Source organism: Siphateles boraxobius, unplaced genomic scaffold (genome assembly GCF_051911475.1).
Source record: "Siphateles boraxobius isolate OS27281-9 unplaced genomic scaffold, OSU_SipBor_1 54, whole genome shotgun sequence".
In the NCBI taxonomy this organism is placed as follows: Eukaryota; Metazoa; Chordata; class Actinopteri; order Cypriniformes; family Leuciscidae; genus Siphateles; species Siphateles boraxobius.
Genome location: NW_027509180.1, coordinates 3,473,588 through 3,487,411, shown reverse-complemented (window position 1 = coordinate 3,487,411; position 13,824 = coordinate 3,473,588). Strand labels below are relative to the sequence as shown.

Below are 13,824 nucleotides of genomic sequence, written 5' to 3'. Positions count from 1 at the left end.
TAATGTTAACAGATACAACTTTCTTAAAAATGTCTTATAAAATTGTTGGTTCATGCTAACTAATGCTAACAAAATTAAACCTTATTATAAAGTGTTACCATTTTTTTAATAAAGAAAGTTGCCCATAGGAGTGTAAAATTAATTTTAAAAGTTAAGGAATCTTACACTGGTTCAAACTAGGCTGTACTGTATTGTATATGTTTGATTTATGTTAAAAGTGTTTGAGACAAGGCTTTTAATGGTGAGCCTTTTGTTTATGTATACAGGCTATCAAAGTATATAAAAATTTTAATTTAGATTTATCGGCCAATATATCGGTTATCGGCTTTCAAATGTAAAGAATTATCGGTTATCGGTATCGGCCAAAATGTTCATATCGGTGCATCCCTACAAATACTATTTAGCAAATCACAAAGAAAGACATTTAAGCCACGATCACACAAGGGGTTTGAGTATATGACTTTACAACAAAAATATCAGTCTTTTAAGTCAGCCAAGAGGTCACACCTTCATGTATTGATCTTCTACTGGTCACACGTTATCATGTAGAGCAAATTCGCAGGTCAGAGGTGTAAAGTCACACATCTATGGAAAGTTTTTTTTTTTGTTTGTTTTTTTTACTAGAAGTTTCAAACTTTTCTGTTCACCAGACTTGAACTGGAATGCAGTCAAATATGAAACTTTTTACGAGAGCTAGCATTTCCAATCTCCCACATTCACATGTAAATGAATGGAAGTCAATGGAATGAAAAGTGAACTGTGACCACATGAGAATAGCCAAACAGTATAGATGATTCACAAAATTATACACAAAGAAATGTCCATGATTGGCCAAAAATTGTACTGTTCTCAACAAAAATATGACCCTGTGAGTTTGGTAATTTGAAGAATAGGATTTGTGCACCTGCAGTGAAGAATTTAAAAAGGTGTAACTGATGTTTTGTGTTTGTGAGAGAAAGGAAAAAAAACTACATGTTTGCAAGACTTGACATCTACTCTGTTTTGCTTCAATAATACTAGATATAATACAGTGTATGCATAATTTGAGTCGATATTCTGATCATGTTTTTTCAAGCACAATTTATCAATGCCAAACCACATCAATCTTATTAACTATAATTTATTTTGTATAAAATTAATATACAGTACCGGTAAAGTTTGGAAACATTACTATTTTTAATATTTTAAATACCAGTAATATTGTGAAATATTATTATAATGTAAAACAGCTGTTTTCTATGTGAATATATCGTAAAGCGTAATTAATTCCTGTTTATAATATATCATGTGACACTGAAGACTGGATTAATGATGCTGAAAATTCAGCTTTGCATCACAGCATTAAATTATATTTTAAGGTATATGAAGGATTTGAATGTTGAACAGAGAGAGATACGGAGCGCAACAGGATAGGGTGTTTTGGACAGCGTAAATAGTAAAAGATAAAATGAACAAAAACATCGCGATTCAAGCGGTAGACAACAGGTGAGGCGTTTGGGATGATTTTTGATGAAACTTGGGAGGTGGTTGGCCGAATACTCTTTCAAGTATCTTAGCATGTGGTGTATGTAAAGTTATGTATGTAGGCTATTTGTATATGAGTGCACGTATGAAAAAAAGCATCCTAAATGAAAACTATGCAACCCATGTCACACACAAAAATACTTGTATATGCATTATAGTTCATTTTTCAACTTAAACGTGTTAGTTTTTCAACTTAAGTGTTAGTTTTATTTATTTATTACGATTTTTTTCTCAATAAAATCTGTAAATTATTCAAGATTCTATTATTTGTCTATTTAAATAAAAAAATTAAATAAATGTACAAACACACCACACACACACACACACTAATGGCCAATAACAGTCATTTATTTAATGGCCAATAACAGTAATTTATTTAAAGTCATCTTTTTCTGAAAAGATAATTCCTAGCGCGTGAAGATAGCACAATGGTTTATAATTTTACAGCCAGAACAAAATATGTGAAAATCACCCATTTTAGTTCTTCAGGTTCTAAAGGGGTATGTTGTATCTTTTAGAAATTTGCACACATTTTCAGAGACAAGATGTGTCTCTCTGGTCCATGAGACATCATAGGTAAAGTTTGTCTTGAGTGAATATTTAATTGTACACGTCTTACGGTCTTCGGAAGTCATAACTTCAGGGTCAATGGGGCTCCTGAGAATACTTAATGTCCCTTAAAACCAAAGAGTAAGCTAAAAGACATAGAATTTGTATCACGCTTTTTCAAAGGATAATCTTGCTTTAAATTTATAATAAAAATGTAAAAGCATTTCTTTATATTTGCTGTGTTCTGACACAATGTCATTCATTGATACTTTTTGCTTTTATAAAATTTACATTTCTTATGTCTACAAAAGTTCAAAGTAAAAATATGATAAATATGAATCTATGTGAGGTCTCACCCACAAACGCAAAACATTGTGTTGGGTGATCCAGACATAGCTTTACTAAAAGAAAATATTATGGAAGTCATTTTCAAAACTGTAAGTGTGCCATATTTATTAATATCATGGCTTCATGTTCATTTATAGTTTTTATTTGTTTGTTATTAACTAATACCTTTTTGTTTTTAACTAACACTTAAACATCCAGCACGCAATTAAAGAGATGTATGAGCTAAGGATGTTCTCTGTCCCAAATAAACAGGTACTGGAGTGTTCACAATCTACAGTACAATATACAGTCAGATATTCTCCCACTATAAACTACTGTATGTGTGTAAATAGTTGTGCTTGAAGCTTTGGTTGTATTTTTACACAAAACACACATGTAAGATTCATAAGACCAAATCACTATGAAAAGTGGGATGGAAAATCACCGGTTATAAATGCACAAAAGTGTTTTTGTTTTAGGTGAAGACTTTTCTTTGAGAGCGGTCAACACTCAGTGGTTATAGGAATAAATGACAATTAAGAATTTAAGCAATAGTCTTTCTGTTTGAGAATCTTTGACTAAATTGATACTTTGTTTAGTGCAACTTTCCATCTATCTGTGATGTGGAATCACACAAAGAATTAAGACGAAAAGTAAGCGCATGCTGTTTTAAACTATACGGCACATATGACTATTGCACTGAGAGATGTCATGCCCAATGCAGTTATGACTAATGCATGTTAATTAGGGCCCAAGCCCTGAAAGGGCGCAGAGCCCTATTGTTTTCTTTAGGATTTTTTTTTTCTCTTTTATTTATCTTACGACTATTCAGGCACTTTTGGGGCCCTTAACGTGGCCGAAAACTCTTGAAACTTTGCACGCGGTTCAGAACCCGCGGCCATCAGAGCCGGGCTGAAGCTAGTACCCGGGCGTGACGGGGGGCTAGACAGCGCCCCCTGGAACGGGGTCCGAAAACTTGGTCCATAAATCAAACACGCTTGCATGTAAGAATATGAAACTCGGTACACATATAGATCTCATCGGTTCATATATACTTCATACTCTTACTTTTTACCCCAGCCCAACAGGAAGTCGGCTATTTAGGGTTGTTTGTAAAACGCATGCAATGGAATTTAAAGTACTTCTCCTAGAGAATTCAAAGAAATGGCACAAAACTCGGTCAGCATGAAGTCAATACATTGAGGATGAAAAATTGCCAGGGGATTTTTGATATCGCGAACGGTTTGGCCGTGGCGAGGAAACGAAATTATGGCGATAAACGTGAAACAGGAAGTGTGTTATAACTTCAGCATACATTAACTGATCTTGATGAAACTTCAGCAGTGTGTTCGCTGTAAGAGGCCGATCACATGGATGTGACTATTGTGAGTCAAAGTTATAGCGCCACCAACTAGCAGCAGGAAGTGTGTCACTTTCAAAATGCTTTGAAATCACCCTCTTATTTTTACCCGATTTGCTTCAAACTTCATCTGTATAATGTAAACACACGCCAGATGTGGACCTGTGAAAGGATTATTTAATATCTAAGATAATGTTGCCTTGGCAACGCATCAAACTTTAATATTCTTGTTTGATGCTTTTGAGACTCTTAGCATGCTTGAAATTGCATGAAACTCGATAGACACATCACATTTATTAGCCAGTAGACATGTGCAAAGTTTCAGAAACGGGTGTGGTGAGTGGCTCAGTAGTGCCACCTTTAGTCAAAAATGGGGTATTAGTTTTACCTACAGTAACAAAAATCGGTATGTATATTGTTCTCCTCGAGCCGGACAACTTTCTAATTGACAGTCATTAGCTCCGAACAACACAAAGTCAGATATTTTGGTTTGAATGTGATTTTCAGGAGAATTTTCTTCCTCCCTCTCCCTCTGTCTCTGTGTGTGGGGTTTGGGGAATTTGACTATTATTTTAATTGTGTTCAAGGTTTCAGGGGCTTTTGGGGCCCTTAACGTGCTTGAAAAATCTTGAAACTTTGCACACAGGTCAGAGCCCACGGCCATCAGGGCCGAGCTGAAGCTGGTACCCGGGCGTGGCAGGGGGGCTCAACAGCGCCCCCTTGAATAGGGTCCCCAAAACTTGGTCCATAGATCAAACACGCTTGCATGAATTAATATGAAACTAAGTACACATATAGATCTCATCGGGCCGAACAACTTTCCCTCGGTCAAGTTTTACGCCAGCCCAACAGGAAGTCGGCTATTATGGGTTGTTTGGAGAACGCTTGCTCTGGAATTTGAAGTACTTCTCCTAGAGATTGCATCCGTTTACTGCCAAACTCGGTCACCTTGAGGTCAACGCATTGAGGACGCTAAATTGCAGACGGATTTTTGATATCTCGAACGGTTTGGCCGTGGCGAGGAAACGAATTTATGGCGAATAATGGAAACAGGAAGTGTGTTATAACTTCAGCATACATTAACTGATCTTGATGAAACTTCAGCAGTGTGTTCGCTGTAAGAGGCCGATCACATGGATGTGACTATTGGGAGTCAAAGTTATAGCGCCACCAACTGGCAGCAGGAAGTGTGTCACTTTCTAAATGCTTTTGACAAAAGTGGGGGGGTTAGTTTTATCTACAGTAACAAAACTCGGATGTATATTGTACTCTTCGAGCCGGACAACTTTCTAATTTACAGTCATTAGCTACGACCAAGAGGAAGTCAGATATTTTGGTTTGAATGTGGATTTCAGATTCTGAGTTTTTAGCTACTCCTCCTAAGTAGTTTATTTTATTCACGCCAAACTTTTTCAACATGATGAAAATACATTAAAGATGCTAAATTGTGAACGGATATTGAATATCTCAAACGGTTTTGCTATGGTGAGGGATTAAATTAATGTCAAAAAAAGAATCAGGAAATGTCTCATATCTTTCTAAAATGTAATTATACACCATTTATTTTTATATAAAATTATACAAATATTAGAACTTAACCCATTTTATTCATTTTTTTCAAATAAAGAATTATGTTTAAGTTTAAAAACAGCCAGAATGGTTGTTTAGTCAAAAAAAAAAAAAATCCAAATCATACATAGTGCTATACTGCCCTCTTGTGTTCAAAATCAGGTAGGCCTATTTTATTTATTTATAATATTAGGGATGTTACTATGGGAATATTTTCCCACCGGTTAATCAACGTGTGACACCGCTGGGAGCTTTAAAATCGCTAACTTGGAAGTGAAAGTAAAATACGGACGTCCGCACAAGACATTAATAATGGTGCAGAGTAGAGCGAGCTTTTTCAATTAATTCCTTTTCTGATCCTCCCTGACCCAGACTGACTTTAACGCTTTTGGTGCATGTTCGGGCATTTGAAACAATAGGTTTACAGATAGAAGATACAAGATAGAATTTTTTACTATTATTTTCCATATAAAAATGCAGTTTATTAAACACGTTGACCTTTTGTAGGGCATGTTGACCCATTACAGTATATGGGGTACATTACAAAGACTAATAAATAGCCTATTACTGACTGTTCAACAAAGTTAAAACAAAAAAACAATTATGAAACGCATAAGAATTTAACAGCAAACACGTAACATTAACATGTTAACAAACAAAAATTCAAAACATTGTTCTGATTAACAAATAGGCTGAGAATTTATAAATTGTATACATTTGTAACATTTAAAACTTTCAAAATGTAACAACATGCCCCAATATAAATATAAACAATTACATATTGTTTACTTAGTAAACCGTTTACTTCAAAACGCAAGCGTCAGTCCGTGTTGTCAGTGTAAGGGCAAACAGCTCTGTCCACGGTTCTGAATCAACCGCGCTTAGGCCTACATCATGCAAATAATGATAAAAATAGATTAACTCGCATAACAATCATAAAAAAATACATCAATATTAAATAGGATTAGGGCCAATCCTCACAAACGGACAGATCAAGTAATTCCATGATTCTTACCTTAAATAAGAAGTGACCACAGAGGCCTGGGGTCTTCTGTCTTTGCTTTCCGTCCTGTAACCCAGGATGTTGAGGGTCGGTGACCGGCTTTAATCCAAGATGATACAAAAGGCAGAGGGTCAAATTGCTCCAAAGGGGGTCCATTCAGATCCACGAAGAGAAGCGAGGAGAGGCTTTGTTCACGCAACTTGTTGCGATACTTGCTGTCAGTAGAATTCACGGCAGAAAATCCCCTTTCACACTCAGCTGAGGACGGCAAGTAGGTCAGACTTGCTGTTTGAAGTTTGACAAGCGTTTTTCCTGGTGCTCTGTTTTGCAACTTAAAGTCCCGGAACTCCTCGACAGCCTCTCGGGCCGGTTCTCCAAGTGTTTTTGCCAATGCTCGAACTTCAGTTTCCCCATATAGGATACGGGCGCTATGTTGCTGTGGCCAAAAGCGTTTATCCAGCGGTTTCAGCATCTGGACAAGGTCCGGTTCGGGCAGTCTTTTCTTTAGGCTATTGATAATAGACTGATTGAACTGAAGACGGTTTATCTTCGGCCTGCTCTCTGAAAGCTCAACATCTTTGAACAGGCCAGTCGATATGCGTTGTTCGGCTTTTTGTGTGGATTTTCCTCCACTTGCTTTCATGGCTGTCAAGACATCAATGGTCTGCTGAATGTGGCAACTTGCATCAACTAAAGATGTTTGTTTGCGTTGCAGTTTTAGCGACAGATTTTGTAGTTCTCGCAGGACATCCTTCATACATGCCAAATCAGCCAAAAAACCTGTGCTTGTAAGGAGTTTGTGCAGGCCCCTGAATTTCTGCCTCTCTGTGTCGCAGCGAGATGTGTCTTCCATGGCTGTTCTGAATTGGTGCGCCAGTGCAGGATAATCGTTCCATACTGCCTTCACAGTGCGAAAACTACTAGCCACCCAACGAATTGTAAAGATTTGACCTATTTTTAGGATTTGCATGTTCAAACCTGTAGCTGCCTCCTGGAGCAAACGGGCGTTTTTTGATGACTGGTTATAGAGGGCATAAAGTTTTGAGATAAAAAACTCAAATTGGTTACATCCAGCTACTTCCTTAAGTGAGTCTTTGACAGCTAACTCAAGTCGGTGAGCTAGACAGTGTATTGACTGAACTTTGGGGAAATCTTGTTTGAGTTTAGTTACGAGTCCGCCGACTCTGCCCGTCAGTACCGCTGCTCCATCTGTTGCAATGCAGATGAGATTTTTTCCCAGAAACTCATCATCCAGTCCCGCTTGTCTCAAGCTTTTCCTCAAACTTTTGTATATCGATTCGGCATCCGTGCCTTCTGAAAGCTCAACGATATCTAAAAAAACATTATCCACTTCCCCCGTTCCTGTCATGTCACACCGCACATAAATGATCATATAAGCCAGGCCATGAACTGTGCGCTCATCTATCGTGATACTGATTCGTGATCCCAGTTCTTTTATTTTTGAAACAAATTTAGCTCTCATTTCACTGGCGATATGTCCGATTATTTCAGCACAAGCATGGTCTGATTTGTGCACATTTCCCACGTTTGTACCATTAAGTTTTTGAAGAGACATAACAGCAGGGAGCTTTCTGTAGGCCATTCTTTCCTTGGCCACCATATAAGCAGATCTGAAAGATGTAGCTGTTTCTTGCATTAAATTAGCATTTACTTCAAGCACCTTGTTTGGGAGCACATCCTTTTCCTTCATCTCCGAAATCACAACCGCTCTTTTGTGTGCCAAACTGTCCCGATGCTTGTAAATCTTTTTCCGCAGGTTATTCTGTGACTCGCTGCTGACCTCTCCATTCATCCATTCCTCTGACATATGTACTCCCGTTGCTCTTTCGGCGAGCAACAGGCTTTTTGCCTCCATGCATACTGTACATCCTAACTTCTGATTTTTGGAGTAGAGCCATGTATTCCTGATTCTCCACTCACTCCATTGCTTTGTTGTCCAGTTGAAAGGTGTTGCATGATCGCCTGGTCCGCTGCAAGTCGCAGCGGTGGTTTCTGGCACCCAAGTCTCGCTATCCTCGGTGCTGGTGCTGTCACTAGCAGCAACTTTTAGCGGCGGCGCCGCCGGCGGTAACACCGGCAAGCTAGTTGTAGCTGGTGCGCTGTCATCACTCCTCTTCGTTTGTTTTGTAAATCCAAATTGACTGAGGTTTGGCTGCTTTCTTTTTGACATTCTTATTACTAGTATCCACAGAGTGTTCCAAAAAACGAATAAAGTATATTTTGAACTTGAAGCTAAGCTAATATTCAAATACCAACTCAGTGAGAAGTTCAAGTGGTGACGTAAACGTAGTAATTTCAGTGCAGCGCCGCCACGCATGGATGGTCACAGCAGGAGACACACCATTGCATTTATTAGTGGAGACAGATGTTCGGAAATAGTAATGTAATGATCGAATAAACACTGACACATTTTTAATATCATCATTTATTTCAGGAACCTTAATGTACAGAAAATCAAAATCTATATACGACACAAAAAATGGACAGTGTTTTAGAGCTCCCCCTAAATGTCTCAAAGTAGGCTTTCAGGGGAGCCCAGGTCCTTTTCAGGGGAGCCGAGCTCCCCTTAGCTCCCCCGTAATTCGAACACTGCTCACAATGTATGTTGTGCTGGAGAAGCACCACACGAGCGATGGCTGTACACACCCTGCATTTGTAAGCGGTAATTCAAGGAAAATTGCACTGTTGTGGATAACATCTTTAATTCCAGAATACTCTCAAAAAGTTTTAAAGATTTCACTCTCAGGCTCATTTTGATACATTGACTGCACAATGGTGCCTGTCATTAAAACCTGTGGTATCTTATTGATCAGAACATCTGGAATTGAGCTGATAACAATTTGCCAAATATCTCAAATATCGCAGTCTAGAGCCCTGTATATATATATACTTTTGCTTTGACTTGAACTGACAAATTACACATTCCTGTTGGTTGAACACAAGTTAATAGATATCGATCAACAAAGTGTCCTGTGCTCACCACACACAACTATAGGTGGAGAGGAGAGATGTGGCTATAGGGTGATGTGTGGCTAACTTACACAGAAGAGACTTTGTTGCTCAGCACATGAAAATCTTCTTAGCGTGATTTCAGACTGTGTTTAAGTGGTTTATCCACTGCATGGACCTTCATGTGTCGCTTCAGGTTAGTTTTAATAGAGAAACTCTTCCCGCACTGATCACACGTGTGCGGCTTCTCTCCAGTGTGGATCCTCTAATGCAGTGGTTCCCAAACCTGTCCTGGAGGACCAACAACACTGCACGTTTTCTATGTCTCCCTAATCAAACACACCTGATTCAAATCATCAGCTCATTAACCCATGTGATAATGAGCTGATGAGTTGAATCAGGTGTGTTTGCACAGCAAAATCCCCAGTGTACATATGTACACTCTCGGGGGCGGTTTCCTGGACAGGGTTTAAATTAAGCCTGGAGTAGGCCTTAATCTAGAATAGTTAATCGTGTCTTAAAAAATGGCTTTCTGTAACACAGATTAAGTACAGATTAGTTACACCTGGACTATGGAGTCCTGTACTAAAATAAACCAGATTAATTTAAAACCAACTGTACTAATCTGAATTAGCATGACAGAGGTTGCCTATAAAACATGGAATGAACCAAGAAAAGCTAAAAATTGCATGGAACTGAGAAGCAAACACAAGGAAAACAATGGCATCAGAAAAAGACTGCAATCAAAAAAACGTTACTAAACAAGAGAAATTTAATTTTAAGCAAGCTAAATAAACATCAGCTATGGAACAGCACACATCAGCTATGGAAGAAAAGAAAAGAAATGCCTGGAAGTCTGTTTGTAATTAATTATATATATATATATATATATATATATATATATATATATATATATATATATATATATATATATATATAATTATGAAATACATTATATATTAATGTAATTGCACATTATGAAATAAATGCTTTTCTCCAAAACACGCTGGCCATAATTATTGGCACCCTTTTGTTAACTACATTTTGCCAAGATAACAGCTCTGAGTTTTCTCCTATAATGCCTGATGAGTTTGTAGAACACACTGGTGTGCTAAAAAAAAGGTAAATATTAATGGAAATATACTTCAGAAATATTTCACTCGTAAAAAAAATCTAGGGGTGCCAATAATTGTGGCCAACGTGCTTTGGAGAAAAACATTTATTTCATAATGTGATTCCCCCCCCCCCCAATTTTAATTAAAAAAATAGATTTTTGCCAATTTTTTTTAAATGAAAGATCAAAAGGATAAACAATGCAAATAACTTTTTACAGCCATTTTTGATCATATTTACCAGGGGTGCCATTAATTCTGACCACAACTGTATATATATATATATATATATATATATATATATACATACATACTAGTAATACATGTATCTTCTTTGAAACACAATGTTAATCTGAAGTTAAACCTGCCTCCTAGTAGGTTTAATTCAAGTCTCAATTTAGTCTTGGGGTAACTCTAATCTTCCTCCAGGAAATCAGTTTATTAAACTCTGGACTAAACTAAATCTAGGACTATTTAAAGCCATGACAGAGAAAGCAGATTTCTATTAATCTGGTTTAAAGGGCCATTTTAGCCTAGGACTAGGCTAAATCTCTGTCCGGGAAACCGCCCCTCGATGTACATATAGGTCCAACTACAGGGTGTTAAAAATGAACACTGAAGCAGTGTTGAAGTTAATGAGATAATTAAGTGATTAATTAAGTGATGATTGGCTATTAGTAGTGACACCCAATGTTAATAAGCAGGAGGAATCATTGAAGGAAAAAGAAACAACAAGAATGAAAAAAAGAGAAACACAAGAACTACTGACTTCGAGCCTTTACACATTATTGCACTTATTATTACTAGTGTGACTTTATTTCTGTCATACATCTACAAAAGTTATTGAGATTAAACAGAAGTTTAGACGGCAACGTTTTATGGAATTTTTTATTTCAAGCCACCATTATGGTGTTCAGTGTTTGCTTTAGTTGGGCTCTGGACCCTTTTCATTCTTTATTGTTAGTTTTTCTCTGGCTGCTGCAACATTGTGTTTATAAAGCACATTTGTTATTGCTTGAGAAAACCTTCTAACAATATGATGTGATGATGACATTATCATCATGTAGTGACCTTATTCTCCGAGTCTAAATCTTTGACGATATGATTGATGTTGTGTTTTAGCATTGGTGATTGAAGCCCTGAGATTCTGCAGTTTGAGATCCAACAGCAACATAAACATTTTTGAAAAATATTTGTGCACTGGAGCTCTTGTGATTAGACACACAAACATCAAGAATCAGCATATGAATCACAACAATGGTGACAATAAACAAACTAGTGACACACACATCAACTCTTAACATCACAAAACAAGCTATTAAAGTCATAACAAAACAATAGCAAAATAAAAACAAACAGGAAGAAAAATGAAAATTACAGGACAATTCAGCTGCATAATTTATTCATACTGCAATGCATGATGGGAGCCATGGATTCATTTTGATTGGTGGCTCCCATCATGCACTGCAACATGAATCTTTTGTGTGATTGTCACCATTGTTGAGATTCATATGTAGATTCTTGATGTCTGTGTGGGATTTTGAAACCTTCAGTTTATTAAAGCACTGCTGGAATTAGCTACTGTAATGAATATCATTAGAACTTTTGTATAATCAGTTTATTATGCTGGTTGAGTGAATCAGGACACTATAGGATTTTTACTTCATCACTTATACATAACCAGGGCTGTGCTTCCCAAAAGCATTTTAATCCTAGCCTGATCGTAGAACAATTGCAACAAAAGGTCTGTACGATCAAATTAGGCTTACGATGCTTTCAGGAAACACAGGCCATGTAATGGTTTCTCTTGCAGTAACACATGTGCTTTATAAACACACAGTTGGAGCAGCCAGAGAAAAACTAATGTTAAAAAGCAAACACTGATCGCCATAATGGTGACATGAAACGAAACATTCCATAAAACATTACCATCTAAACTGCTGTTCAATATAAATAAGATTGTGTGTAGATGTATGACAGAAATACACTGGTAATAATAAGTACAATAATGTGTAAAGGCTTGAAGTCAGTAGTTCTTGTGTTTCTCTTATTTCTGTTCTTGTTGTTTGTCTTTCCTTCAATGATTCTTCTTATTAACATTAGGTGTCACCACTAATAGCCAATCATCACTTAATGAATCACTTAATTATCTCATTAACTTCAACACTGCTTCAGTGTTCATTTTTAACACCCTGTAGTTGGACCTATATGTACACCGAGAGTGTACATATGTACACCGGGGATTTTGCTGTGCAAACACACCTGATTCAACTCATCAGCTCATTATCACATGGGTTATTGAGCTGATGATTTGATTCAGGTGTGTTTGATTAGGGAGACATAGAAAACGTGCAGTGTTGGTGGTCCTCCAGGACAGGTTTGGGAACCACTGCTCTAATGTATTTTCAGATATCCTGAATGACTGAATCTCTTGTCGCAGTGTGATCACTTGTAAGGTTTTTCTCCAGTGTGGATCCTCTCATGTGTTTTCAGATCTGCTGATCGACTGAATCTCTTGTCACAGTGTGAACACTTGTAAGGTTTTTCTCCAGTGTGAATTCTCTGGTGCAGTTTTAAACTGTTTTACTAACTGCTGTAGTAAAAGTCTTCTCACACTCAAAGCACATGTACTCTCTCACACCAGTATGAGTTTTCTCATGTGTATGTAAATATTGCAGCCGTGAAAAACTCTTTCCACACACATTAAAAAATGTATCCGTCTATATTATGCATAATATGCTGGTGTAGTGATTGATGAAGATGAGTGTATCCATGTCATTTTGTGAGAAATTGCAGCATTGCCTTTCAGTAGAGCAGTTTTACAGGCTTTTATCATCTATCCTGCCTTAAATAATGTGTTTCTAACAGCAAACACTCAGAATAAAGTGAGATGATCTGCTGATGATCCTGAATGTCTTGTTGGATGAGTGTTGATAGTCTGAGGATCATCAATATTAACAGATCTGCTGAAAACACTCTTTATTTCATGACAATAGTTCCTGTTTTCACCTCATTTATTATGCGTATGTCTTCAGATCTCCTGTAAATTGACACTTAAAGCTCATTTCATTGGTGTCAGCAAGCATATGGATAAAAGACAAAAAGGATATACAGCAAAAAAAAAAAAAAAAATCTGGCATATTTAGAACAAAAATCATTTGATGACAAACTAAAACACTGTATTTAAGGATCATAATTTAAGGTCTTGGTCTGAGGTGGGAAAATGTGATTTTTTTGGAGGTTTCATATGTGTAATTATGCGGGCTATTTAGAAAAATTATTTATATGTAATTTAAATAATAATCCAAGTTGAAATATTACCGAATCCCAGTGTTTACAGAATGATTGTAAACATTTTTCTCTCCTACATTTTCCCTCAGACTCTCGACGCTTCTCTCTCCAGTCCAGCC

General features: G+C 37.1%; 4 protein-coding genes across 6 annotated transcripts in view; 1 reads left to right on the top strand and 3 right to left on the bottom strand.

The window, feature by feature from the left end:
- LOC143714418 (uncharacterized) overlaps positions 1-13,824 on the bottom strand; it is a 703,153-nt gene that overhangs the window by 598,520 nt on the left and 90,809 nt on the right. The window lies entirely within an intron of this gene.
- LOC143714477 (uncharacterized) overlaps positions 1-13,824 on the bottom strand; it is a 142,905-nt gene that overhangs the window by 38,384 nt on the left and 90,697 nt on the right. The gene's annotated exons all lie outside the window — the stretch shown is intronic.
- LOC143714414 (uncharacterized) overlaps positions 1-13,824 on the top strand; it is a 1,189,624-nt gene that overhangs the window by 1,149,598 nt on the left and 26,202 nt on the right. The window lies entirely within an intron of this gene.
- Positions 6,346-8,523, bottom strand: LOC143714372 (E3 SUMO-protein ligase KIAA1586-like). The gene has a single exon (XM_077205485.1). The coding sequence runs from the start codon at positions 8,521-8,523 to the stop codon at positions 6,346-6,348; it is 2,178 nt and encodes a 725-aa protein (XP_077061600.1).

Excerpts from the sequence above, each read along its gene's own strand:
- LOC143714372 (XM_077205485.1), bottom strand. The coding sequence starts at position 8,523 with ATGTCAAAAAGAAAGCAGCCAAACCTCAGTCAATTTGGATTTACAAAA.